Source organism: Euwallacea similis, chromosome 5 (genome assembly GCF_039881205.1).
Source record: "Euwallacea similis isolate ESF13 chromosome 5, ESF131.1, whole genome shotgun sequence".
NCBI classification, from domain to species: domain Eukaryota; kingdom Metazoa; phylum Arthropoda; class Insecta; order Coleoptera; family Curculionidae; genus Euwallacea; species Euwallacea similis.
In genome coordinates, this window is record NC_089613.1 from 5,058,967 (window position 1) to 5,072,070 (window position 13,104).

The 13,104-nt window shown below is 32.2% G+C and overlaps 1 protein-coding gene across 3 annotated transcripts; it reads left to right on the forward strand.

The window, feature by feature from the left end:
• The first annotated feature begins 9,307 nt into the window (after positions 1–9,307).
• On the forward strand, positions 9,308–12,871 carry LOC136408970 (protein Malvolio-like). 3 transcript variants are annotated; one of them, XM_066390221.1, is made up of 8 exons: positions 9,398–9,415; positions 10,510–10,698; positions 10,769–10,958; positions 11,008–11,412; positions 11,467–11,675; positions 11,733–11,922; positions 12,274–12,526; positions 12,580–12,871. In XM_066390221.1, the coding sequence occupies exons 1-8, from the start codon at positions 9,413–9,415 to the stop codon at positions 12,845–12,847; spliced, it is 1,707 nt and encodes a 568-aa protein (XP_066246318.1). In that variant the 5' UTR covers positions 9,398–9,412; the 3' UTR covers positions 12,848–12,871. The 3 variants fall into 3 exon arrangements, with proteins under 3 accessions (XP_066246316.1, XP_066246318.1, XP_066246317.1); XM_066390219.1 differs by having other exon boundaries at positions 9,308–9,415; positions 11,467–11,922; XM_066390220.1 differs by lacking the exon at positions 9,398–9,415 and adding an exon at positions 9,694–9,810 and having other exon boundaries at positions 11,467–11,922.
• Positions 12,872–13,104: the final 233 nt, after the last annotated feature.

A 13,104-nucleotide genomic window follows, 5' to 3' on the forward strand; every position in this document is an offset into this window, starting at 1 on the left:
CTGGCAGTTTTTTTTTACAAACTAGGAGAGATTCAAGGTAAAACCACAGTGGCATGACAGAAAGATCGGAAGGCAGATAATACTTTTAAGCTCGACTTTTAGTTACTTACCAAAAAACTAATTCCAACTGCTTTTTTTATTTTTTTATCAAGATACGCCACTGCATTCAATACAACTTAGAATATTAATATTTCCATTTCCTGATTAAAAAAAAAGAATGCCTTGAGTAGTGAGCAGTGTCATATAGTCTGGATATTTGAAAGGAGAGAGGGACATTAAATTCTCTATAAGCTGTTTGAAAAATAAAATCGCCCTAAATTGTGGAGCTACACTATTTTACACGATGCAATTAGAAGCTTAAAATATGGCTCGCAAACTTAAAACTTTTTAAGATTATCATCATGGAATAGCTAAGTTAAGCTAAACTATTGTTTTGGCAATTATTAGAAGCTTAGTTTCCTTCATAAATGAAAAATGTTAAGAGCCTTTAAGTATGGAGCAGGGTCGTATTTTGTGGGGACGTAAAATGGCGCTCTAATTGCAGATTTAAATTTTTGTTTACAATTCAGTTATTGAAGAAACAATGTACTCCCTCTGTCCCATATTATGGTATACATTTCTGTTTTTATTTTGTCCCAATTTATGGTATAGAAAACAAATTAATTCATTTTTTTTACATTACTAAATATTTTTTATAAGTACATAATTTATATTTACAAAATAGGTTTTCTTGTTAGGTTATTCGAAATTTCGGGTTATGCCAAGAGCTTCTTCATTACATATTATTGACACTAGTAAGTGTTCTTCACGGCGAAGTTTTTCATTATTTATGTGTTTAATTTTGTAATTATTGTCTCCCCCAATCATCAAAGTAGATTCCATACATTTTTGAAGAGTCAAGAAAACATTATTTAATTCGTCTCTACTTTTAATGCATTTAAAGCATTTAGCACACATTCCATTAATTCGTCGATAGTTTTTGGGGATTCTTGATGCTGGGGCGATTGAATCGAATTGAGGAAATCAAGATCCAAAACATTAAGTCTGGACTATTTAGTGGCTGTGATTGAAACTAAATGTTCCATCCATCTTTTGATCCTTCAGCCAGTAGAACTTCATCATTATCACGTGCATGTGGTTTGGCGTTGTCTTGTTGAATATACAGTGTGACCCACTTAAGAGCGGGACACCCCTGTAAAATTTTTATTTGTGGTTCGATTTTGATCATTTTTTTATATGTTGTAGGGCATCAAAAACTCTATTTTGTGACAAGTTCTTGTTACGCTCGCTTAAAATCTAAGGTCTACTTTGCCCCTTTCTTATGACGAAATTTTAAGAAAAGACATTAGGGAATTTTTTATTTTAAATTTAGCTTCAGTAATAACTTTAGAATTATTCAAAATGGCTGTATTTCAAATTTCGTTAAAAAATGTTTATCCATAAAAAAGTTGTAGAGCAATCCAATTTTAAATTTATTGAACCATCTGGATGTAATAATTTTTGGTCAAGTTGGCTGAGTACGGATCCAATAAACATAGTTAAGTCACTTGTTTTATCCTTGTCATTAAATACAATGCAATTGTCTTTTTGTAAATAAATAAACCAGTTCTTGGTGGTTTAGAAGAAAATTTAACTGTTTTTGATTGAAGAAAAAGTTCAGATATGAATAATCAATTAACTTTAAGGGAAAAAATTGAAATAGTGCGTCTTTCTGGTGACAATGACAGAAGTGTAAGGGAAGTGACTAGAATATTTAACACAAGATATCCTAATCGACGTCCGATTACTAAAAGTACAGTGAATCGAATAAATCGTACATTTAATGAAACTGGAGCCGTTGATAGATATTTGTTAAAAAACAACCGTCCTGGAAATAGAAATGAAGGTGATACAGAAATCGCAATTTTAAATTATTTTACTAATAACCCACATGCTACATTAAGAATAGCAAGTTTAGATTTAAATGTACCGAGGGAAAAGATTCGTCGATGCCTGAAAAAGAATAAAATTAAGCCATTTAAACCAAAATTTCTGCATACTTTGGAGGAAGGAGACAAGAACAGAAGATTGGAATTTTGTTTGTGGGCGCAAGGGGAGTATCAAGATAACAACAATTTTCTAAAATGTATTCTATTTAGTGACGAAGCTACATTTACTACTAACGGGATAGTTTCTTCACAGAATTGTAGATTTTGGTCTCATGAAAATCCACGCTGGATTAACAACTGCAAAAGTCAATATTCCCAAAAAGTAAATGTTTGGTGTGGAATAATCTATGACAAACTTATCGGTCCATTTTTTCTTGAGGGCAATATGAATTCTGCAAGTTTTTTAGAACTATTGAGAAATGAATTATCCAATGCGATTGACAATCTTCCACTATTATACACAAGTAACATGTACTTTCAACTTGATGGAAGTCCTATACATAACGCGAAAATTGTTCGGCAGTGGCTAAATACAAACTTTCCCAATCAATGGATCGGACGGAATAGTCCATTAATACAATGGCCACCCAGATCACCGGACCTGACCCCTTTAGATTTCTTTTTGTGGGGTACTCTTGGGCAAAAAGTATATAAAAACCGCCCCAGAAATAGAGAAGAACTATGCATAAGGTTGAGACGCGCCTGTGAAGAAATTACTCCCTTATCTCTCAGAAAAGTAATGAGTAATACTAGAAGAAGATACGAGAAATGTATCCAGTTGAACGGTAGCTTAATCGAAGCAAGTGTTTTTTAAAATGAATTAAATCTCTTTTCGTTACAATTTTTTTTTCACATTGAATCATTAATTAATTTAAATTAAATAAAATTTAATTGTTCTACAACTTTTTTATGGATAAACATTTTTTAACGAAATTTGAAATACAGCCATTTTGAATAATTCTAAAGTTATTACTGAAGCTAAATTTAAAATAAAAAATTCCCTAATGTCTTTTCTTAAAATTTCGTCATAAGAAAGGGGCAAAGTAGACCTTAGATTTTAAGCGAGCGTAACAAGAACTTGTCACAAAATAGAGTTTTTGATGCCCTACAACATATAAAAAAATGATCAAAATCGAACCACAAATAAAAATTTTACAGGGGTGTCCCGCTCTTAAGTGGGTCACACTGTATATGGGTTTTAGTTTATGTCTCATTGGAAACTTAGATCTAATAGCTGGTAAAATATTTTCAACAATCATTTTTTTACATTCAACAGCGTTGATGGATTTAATATGATTGGTCATTAACGATTCTTTTTTTCGGTTCTTGCTGTTTCGTTTGGCCGGTTTTTGATAAACAAAGGGCCTAATTCCGACCTTTCCGTCAAAGTACTGTTTTTTAGCATAATCAAAACGCGGTCTGGCCACTGCAGCCATGAACAGCTAATTTGTTTTGTTCTGTTAGCAATGGTTTCACTGTTGATGTTATTCGCTTCAACTGTGTGCCTTCTTTAAATATGTGAAAAAGAGTTGATCTTGGAATGTCTGATGAAAAAGATAAACTACGGATTGTATTGCGACAATTAAACGGGATATCCCGGATCTTGTTCAAATTTTCCGAGTAATTTTTGCGTTTTCGACCACATTTTCCTTTTTTTTAGACGAAACATCTATACAAAGAGATCTCTTTTCATATTGTTCTTTAGCCCTTTGCTAAATATGGGACACATTTAATCGAGTAACGTTAAATTTGGTTGCAGCTTCGTTAATAGCACCGCTGCTCAGTTTGTTCCATACTTTATGCTGCAATAAAAATTGTAAAATTCCATTGTGTTCACAAGTCAGCTGCTTGGTTTTTCGATCTCTTCTAACATATTCACCACTATTTTGATTTATTGTATCTTCCATATTTTTTTCTTAACCAGTATGGTTTTGATTTTATGTCTTTGCACTTTTTTAAACTAATTATGACAAACTGTCAAAATTTCTTTTGAGCACAGTCTGTTATTTAAATATTAAGTATAGTATTGTTTTTCAGGATGGAATAATTAAAACCCGATAAGTTTATTAAACTTTAATAATCAAAGAATTAAAAAAATTATACCTTAATTTGGGACAGAGAGAGTACTGTTTTTCGTCAAGTTATGCCACTGATTTTGATAGAATTAAAAACTTAAAATATCCTTTATAAATGCAGAAATGCATCAGGTCCTGAACATGGTTCAGGCCGTATCATTCGAGAATTTATAAGGTATAAATTCAGATTACAATTTTTAGTTTATTATTTAGTTACTTAAGAAATAAAAGGTTTTTTGCCAAACTATCACTGATTAGCTACAATTAAAAATTTTATTGTACTGAAGGCAAGTGTAAGTCCAATTAATAGTCTGTAAAATTCACTACTGAATTACATAACAAACAATGGTGTACCATGCCCGGGAACAGAAACTTCACAGTAGGTGTCTAAGTTTATTTGGTTACATCAAATTTTGCTGTATTTTTTTTTCACATTCTAATAGATATAGATGAATGAATTTTGATATATTTAAAGTTTTATATGTTCTCAATAATTTATAAAATTCATGGTTGAATTATTTTATGAATTGCTGTGTACGACGCTCGGGAAAAGAAGCGTCACAACTGATGTCCAAAATTTGTTAAGTATATTCATACTTTCCGAACTAATATCTCTGAAATAAATAGATATAAATTAAGTAAATTTGGCTCAATGAAAGCTCCATAGGCTCAATAATCTGCAAAACTAGCCAATGAATGACATAATAAACACTGGCGTGACGTGTTTGGGAACATGAGCTTTACAACGATTGTCCAAGATTATTTTGTTACATTTGTGCTACTTTTCTCATAATTTAACGAATACGGACGAGTGAGCTTAGGTACATTAAAATTCGAAATGTCCAGGGTAATCTATGGAATTTACGGTTGAATTAACTAACAAAGGGGCGTACTAGGCCCTCAAGAGCCTGCGAACTGAAAACTGACATAACGTAATAAACTCGAACACCCGAACATTGCTAAAACCATTAAAACCATAAATATTCCTCTACCCACTGTCTAGTTACTACTACTAGGAAGAAAAATTACCATATCCACTTAGTCATAGCCCAAATCTCCAGGGCTTTAAAGGCAATATTTTCTAAATTACTAAACAGGGCACGAGGACATAATGGCTTTCCTGTTGAAAACTGAGATCCTCCAGATTCGCCTTTTATTGAAACCGAATTTAATGACTTAAGTTTTAACGCATTTAGTCCTACTTCTGGATGATTTTCCTTGGGGAAGTTAAATTGGAATTCTTAAAACTGGATATACTTCGTTGTTACGTGGCCTAACTCTTCTCTTAGAAATATCATAAAGGCAAATTTTCCTTTAATGGAGAATTGGAGAAGTGTCAGAAGCTGGCATGTTGCCTGAGGCTGCAATATCCAGAAAACTGGAGCGGTGTTAAAGACACCGGTTTTTGGTTGATAAGCTTCGAATAAATCTGAAGGGGTAATATTTAGACGAGCCAATAGGAGATAAAGAGGAAGGAAAGTAAAAGTCGTTAACTGCGCAAACCCGAGGGGCGATAATCTGAAGCTTACAGGGGTTTAAACGGAGCTTTACTCAAAACTTTACTCAATAAGCTCAATAAAGGTTTGAGGATCTCCTTTAGAAATTGAAAATCCAAATTAGGGACAGCAGCTGCTAGCAGTCATTATTATGGATGAGCACAATATTGTGAAGTTGAAATTTTGAGTAATTATTTTGTCCTAAAGAATCTGAATTCTGTAATAGCTTCTTAATTTTCAGTAATTTTCAATTTATTTCTTTATCTAAGGAAATATTGGAAAAAAAAATTGATAATCATAGATAAAATGCAACCATGCAAAAGATTTAAATCAAAAGCAAATATTTTTATCTCACGAATTCATCAATGTAGAATACTTATTTATTATCTGTCTTAATATCTACTTTAAGGTTTTAGCAAATTTCAAGATTTGTCTGTTTGAAACCAAATGCTCGCTAAGGCTCCTTTTCGGTGGAGATAAGCTTCTACATTGGCTCTAAAGACTCTGGAAATATGAGCTCAGTTACCAGCTCTGAATGGAAGTTGTGTGTAGGAGTAATAGGACATCAATAAGACTGCAAATGTCTACTCCAAGGGAAGAGCATTTTTTTAAATTTTGCAAAGAAAAGTTTTAAAAGGGTTCTCTTTGTTGGACATAATCCTCTATATCAACTCTTAAAATACAGATGATATGAGCTTAACTTGGAACGTCGGTTAGAAGTTATGGGTAGGAGTACCAGGATATTATTGAGATCAAAAATATTTACTACTATTACTTGAAGATTTAAGGAAATTTAAAAAAATTATAACTTCGTAACGAAACTTTAAAAATATTCCTTTTTGGCGGAGGTAATCTTCCATATCTACTCATAAAATTCTCAAAATATGAGTAGTATTTGTAGTTTTGAATGAGTGTTATTGGTCGAAGTAACGGGAACTGATACTCAAAATGTTTACTAAATGGAATTCTAGAGAAGGTTTCTTTTTGGCGAAAATATTCATCTGTGTTTATTCTTAAAATTCTGAAAATATCAGTCAATTTTGTAGCTTTGGTTCGAAATCATGGTTAAGCTCTTCAGGACATCACTGAGACTTAAAATGTCTATTCAAAAAAAGTGTAAAAATTTGTATTTTCACAAACAGAGGATATAAAAGGTTCCTTTTTGCTGAAGATAATTCAAGGAAGGATCTCTGGACATTTACCACCTATTCAATTAGATGCTTTCAATTTGCCTACTAAGCTAACCTTATAATTTTCATAACAATTTATCAGGTAAAACATACAAACTTGAAGACAGAGAGGAATCAGGATTTGTACGTCACCATATCATGAACATTTAATTAATCCTTCATAGTTCATTTCACTCTAGAAGTGCTGACAGGAGCAGAGTGAATGAAGCTCTATTTTGCCGGAATTTACTTATTAAATAAGTTATAACCTGCTAGTTATATGGAATAGTTTTAGTGGGTCAATATAGGAATAACTTTGTGACCTAGTTTTCAGACATTTTAACTTATTGGTCTGGATTTAGGAAGTTGACGAGCTCAAGGAGTTTTTGACCTTTCGCTTCTCTAAGTTAAACTTCCATGTTGATTAAAAACTGTTCTTCTCTAAAGCCAGCTAATACATCAATTTTGTGGAAGCTCCAATTATAAAAAGGATGTTCTAAAAAAAAATTAAATAATCTCCGCGTTTGTACATTTAGGGAGCTCGAAGCATATTTTTTTAAATTGATTTTCCTTTTCAATCCTTCCAAACTTTAAAGCTGGGTTTTATAAATAACAGACGATTATTTTGGTTTCTATTTCTTTATTGGTATTTGTAAATGCGTTTATAATATCAATTTAATTTAATTTAATAGAAAAAACAGTAAGGATAAGACTGTTTGATCTAAAAGCATGATGAAATTCTTGATTTTTTTGTTAAATTATTATTTATTAGTGTAAATATATAAACACGTCAGTATTTAATTCTGGGTAAAATAATCAACCTACGCCTATGTGCTTTTATATAAACTAAAGTTTAGGTTCTGTTCAAATAGAAAATTTCCTCTTTGTGGTCATTATAAGGCAATGTCGTGAATGTACTCCAATGGATTTTCACAGTAGGGAGAAAGTAAGTGTTAAATAAATGAAATTTTATTAAATTAGAATAATTTCCGTTTGTATATATTATATTATAAAGGCATTGTAAAATGCAGAGAAATGCTTAACATTAGGACATGAGTAGTAAGACTGAAGGATAAATTTTATTCAAATCTACACTAGTTCAAAATAAAAGACGAACGTCAATGTTTCTTCGTATTCAGGAATTCCGAAGCGTTCTCTATAATTTGGAAAATTGCCATTCGGCTGAATAAAGTCTGAAGAAAAAAATTCCAATCATAAGTCCTTATAATTAATAACTACTAGAAAAGCAAATATCTATTTATATAAACGACAAGAATCTATTCTGCAATAAAATCTTTTTATCGTCCCACGTCTATTAAAAACAAGTGTTTACTTTCAAGTAAAGTAGCCAGATTTGGAGCCTCTGAGTGTCGTATTAGTTAAATTGGAGACGGACATTGAATTATATTAAAGGCTGGACTTGAACCTCTATGAAGCAGCCTCTAAATTTGATTACACTTTTAACACATTTTGTCCATATCTACTGTTAAATATATGTAAAATTTTGAAAATGTGGGATTTTGTTGGCGGAGAACTGCAATTAATTAGTCATATAGACAGTGGCCTAGCTTGCTCAAAATCAGTTTAGATTATTTTAATAACTGAGTCTAAAACATTATTATTGTTTATTTTCATTGCCCTAAGAGAATCACAAAATTTTCTAGAAATTTACCGTATAAAATACCATATAAATTCCTGCAATAAATCATGAAACATAAAAATGTTGTTACTAAATTTTTATTGTGCATAACAATTTAGTATGGTACGCCTAAAATGGCAGTCAATAATTTGAAATTAACTTTAAATCTCCATTTGACATGTCTTTGTTTATAACGTGGGTTCCTAGAGATTTCCACGTTATGGAAGGGGTTTTCTAAATAACTTTTTTCATAAAAGAAACTTTAACAAATCAGTGACGTAACTTCTTTAAAAAGTCGTTTACCTACACGTTCTCTAGTCAAAGTAAAACTAAAATCTTGATTGGATTTAGTTCTTTTCCGTCCTCACAAGGCTACTTAGGGCCAGAATTGTACCTCTTGTAATTCTTTGATATATTTTATTAAAAAAGTTCATATCGCAAAAGAAGTTTTGTCATCGCTGAAGTTTTAATACCAGGGCATGGTAAGCCACTATTTATTCAGGGATTTAACTGCAAATATAGGATAACGTTGAACATTTAGGGTTATAATTGTGCCAAAATTAATTGAGAAATACCTTTTAGTTCAGCATCAAGAATTGTAGTTCTTAGTTTCCATTTCTTTGTACTTTATCGGTGTAGTCTCTGAACCCGGACCTGGCAGGTATTGATTATTTTTCCACAATTTGTAACTCCAAATTTTTAATTTTATTTAGGACCTTAAAGGCTAAAAATGTAGTAAAATCAAGAATGTATTTGTATTAAATTGAATTAAAATTTCTATAAAAGAAAATCGATATTTGTGCTTAAAGCGATTATAGTCAATATTTATTTAATTTCCCGAGAGCTGTAGTTTTTCCCAAAAATTCCGTTTAGATTGCATAAAAGGGTTCGTTAATCTTTACATCACAGCTGATTAAATCCACGAGTGCTTAAACTTTCATCAGTATTTCACAGTCCAATTTAGGAGAGTCAGTTGAATGAAGGAAATAGCAGTGTTTCCTTCAATGGGCCATAAAAAGTAATATTGTGTTATTTGTAGTTTTCGTGAATAAAAGTGGACTAAGAAAATATATTTCAGGCTTGTTAGAGTGGGTCAGGGCTTGTTATGGTAGGGCATATTAAACTTTACTAAAACCGTGAAAATTCATTATTGGTGTATAAATAATAAAAAGAAATCATTCGTGTGCAAATTTCTTATCTCTTTCTACGGATTCTCGCACACGTAGTATTCTTCCATATACTGATATGGGAAATTCCCGAGAACTAATCTCCATTCCGCTTTTCTGTACCACTAATTAATAATCACAGGGAATTACCTCATGTGAATGACTCATCATCATATACTTTGTTAAGTGTTCCTAATCTCAATCGTGTGAGTATCCGAATCGTCAAACTAGAGGTTATTTAAATAGTAAATTTACATTATGTGAGATCAATGGTTAGCATTGTTTTAATTTTTTTGTGGAGTTTGAAATTTGGCTTTGAAGAAATATATTTACTATGGTAAGTTCAGTCTGAATTCAATTGAAAAATTGGGAAGTATCAGATTGAATGAATGTTTATATTATATTCTTTATATGTTTATTCATTGCAAATTTTTCATTAGTTTCTTAATTAATTTTTTCGCTAGTTTTATTTCATTTTTGAGGCTTTGAATCATTGGACGTAAACTGTTTTCTTATTTAAATTTGTATCTAATTGATAAGTCACTATTTTTTTCCATAATTTAAATACATACGTCTTTGGTACAATACTCCGCTTACGACGAGATTACTTATATTCCAGAGATTATGAAGGAATCTTGGGGATTTGAATCTATGTTTAGGTCAATGTCGTGCCCTTTTTTTAATTATAATAATGATTTTTTTAACTAAACTCTTCAAAAAAATTTTTTTTTATCTCTGTGTTTGATAACTCACTACGCTTTTCAGATTATTTCCTGAATTGCAAAAAATTGGATGCTTTCGATCTATAAAAATCAATGATGTAGTTTATTTTCAAACATAATTATAATTGCTCATAGCTCAACCTTTGTTGAAAAGCATCAGATTTCTTAAAATTAATCTTACTTTTCAACACACACACACACATTTTTGAAAATATTGTTCTATGACTGTTGCTCACACCAATTGTTATTGGTACTCCTTTTTTAAATCTGTAAATACATCCACTTCTCTTCTAGTGTAAAATACTTATTTTTAGGATAAAAAAGAGGAACCGGAACAGGGAGAAAATTTCAGAGAGGAGGAATTTAGAAGACAGGAACAAGCCTATAGCACCGATGATTCTGATTCAGGCAACGAAGATTTTGATGAAGACTACAACCTATTTCCTCCAAGACCAGTAATTAATTCTGATCAAGAGATAATACATATTCCAGAGGTTGAAGGTGTAAGTATGACTTTACAGTTTACAGTTACAGTTAGATCAACAGACAAAAGCAAATTATGGAAACGTTCAGACTGGTTTTAGCTTTAGAAAACTATGGGCCTATTGCGGACCTGGCTTTTTGATGTCCATAGCTTTCCTGAATCCTGGAAACATCGAAAGTGATCTTCAATGCGGCAACATCGTCGAATATAAGCTTCTCTGGATTCTTCTTGGATCAACTGTGTTGGGCCTCTTAATGCAAAGACTCTCTGCTAGATTAGGTACAACATTGATTTTTGTAGAAAATTCGGGGTAAACTTGGTTTTCTAGGTGTGGTGACTGGGTTACATATGGCAGAGCTGTGCTATAACCAATATCAAAAAGTACCGAGAATTCTCTTGTGGTTGATGATGGAGATTGCCATAATCGGGAGTGACATGCAGGAGGTTATCGGTACTGCCATTGCCCTTTACATGCTCTCAAACCGGAAATTTCCCATTTGGGGAGGAGTCCTCGTCACCATAACGGACACTTTCACATTTCTTTTCATCGATAACTACGGATTGAGGAAACTGGAAGCATTTTTCGTGTTTCTCATCAGCATCATGACCATTACCTTCGGTTTCGAATATGGAACTTCCAAGCCTGATAGTTTAGAAGTGTTGAAAGGGTTGTTTGTACCTTGGTGCGAAGGATGCGACAATCGGGCTATTTTGCAAGCTATAGGAATAATTGGTAATACCTCTATAAAAAAAATGAAATTATATGAGAATATGAGCTATTTTGTAGGTGCAATCATAATGCCTCACAATTTCTATCTGCACTCAGCATTGGTGAAATCCAGAGAAGTCGATAGGAATCGAAATGAAAAAATTAGAGAAGCCAATTTCTACTACTTCATTGAATGCTGTTTTGCCATTTTTGTCAGCCTCATCATCAATATTTTCGTTTTAGCTGTCTTTGCGCATGGTCTCTATGGAAAAACCAACAAAGAAGTGGTAAGAAAAGTTTTTAATAAGTTTTTGAAAAATTCCTCTAAAAGATATTTTTGTCAGCATGACTCTTGTCCAAACTCCACTGCTATAGACTCCTTTGTATTTCCTTCGAGTGGTAAACATGCTAATGACTTGGTAGATGCAGATCTGTATAATGGAGGGATTTTTTTGGGCTGTGCCTACGGTCTGGCTGCCATGTACATCTGGGCTATAGGTTTACTGGCTGCAGGGCAGAGTTCAACCATGACAGGTTACTATACCATCGTAAAAGCCTTTTGAGAGCACCATTCAGTTCTTTGGTTGAGATGTTTTTAAATGAGTCTTATAGACGTTTGAAAATGACGTTCTTAAGATCTTAAAAATGTTTATTTAACGTGACAAATTTAGTATTACTTGAATTTGGACATTAAATGTGTCTTAAAAATGTTTGTGATCAGCTTTCAAATACTTTTAAGATGATCGGGTGAGAAACACAATTCGTCTTTAATGATTTTTTTGATTGTCTTTTTTAAAACATTTAGTTACATTTTTCAATAGTTACAGTAAAACGTACACTAGAGGTCTTTTAGTCACTTTATTAATGCGTTGATACACATATTAGGGACCTACGCTGGCCAGTTCATAATGGAAGGATTTCTCAACCTGCGCTGGCCGAAATGGAAAAGAGTTCTATTTACCAGAAGCCTCGCCATCATCCCCACATTCTGTGTAGCATTTTTCACTACGATAGACATGCTTACAAACTTAAACGATATTCTCAATGCCCTCATGAGCATCCAGCTACCTTTCGCTACCATTCCTCTCATTGCCTTTACCAGTAGTTCCAAAATCATGGGAGAATTTGTGAATGGAATGTAAGTTCGTTCAATTTCTTCGCAGAGAAAGTTTTGATTGTTGGGAATTTTAGAGGCAACAAGATAATGTCTATAACAGTCAGCTTATCTATCATAGCCATCAATACCTACTTTGTCGTTCAGACTATTCTGGACTATAACCTTCACTGGACTCTACTGGCCTTTATAGGCTTTATAAGCATATTTTACTTTGGATTTTGCTTATATTTGATATTACATATGATGATCTACATGGGAAATAGTTTTTTGCTTAGATTTAGTTTTGTGAGGAACTATATTATAGGGCATATGGAACATTATCATATATTTGGAGATAATTGAATGGATATCATAGTAACTATTATGTATGTGTTCTTTATTTATATCTATCTATCTATCTATATATACATATATCTGTATATATATTTTTTTATATTGTATATTAAAAATGCGGTTTACATTAATTATTCCTAACATCTCCCTGCCATGTACATTTCATTTTCGAACATATTTATGTTTTTTGAATAGTTTTGGAATTGAAATACTTATTGCTAAGGTTGAACTGATTCTGTGAGTTTAAAAACTCTTTTTGGTCATTC

Coding starts and splice junctions, on each gene's coding strand:
- LOC136408970 (XM_066390219.1), top strand. Junction 11,923..12,273: donor GCAGAGTTCAACCATGACAG/GTTACTATACCA, acceptor TACACATATTAG/GGACCTACGCTGGCCAGTTC. Junction 12,527..12,579: donor GGAGAATTTGTGAATGGAAT/GTAAGTTCGTTC, acceptor TGGGAATTTTAG/AGGCAACAAGATAATGTCTA.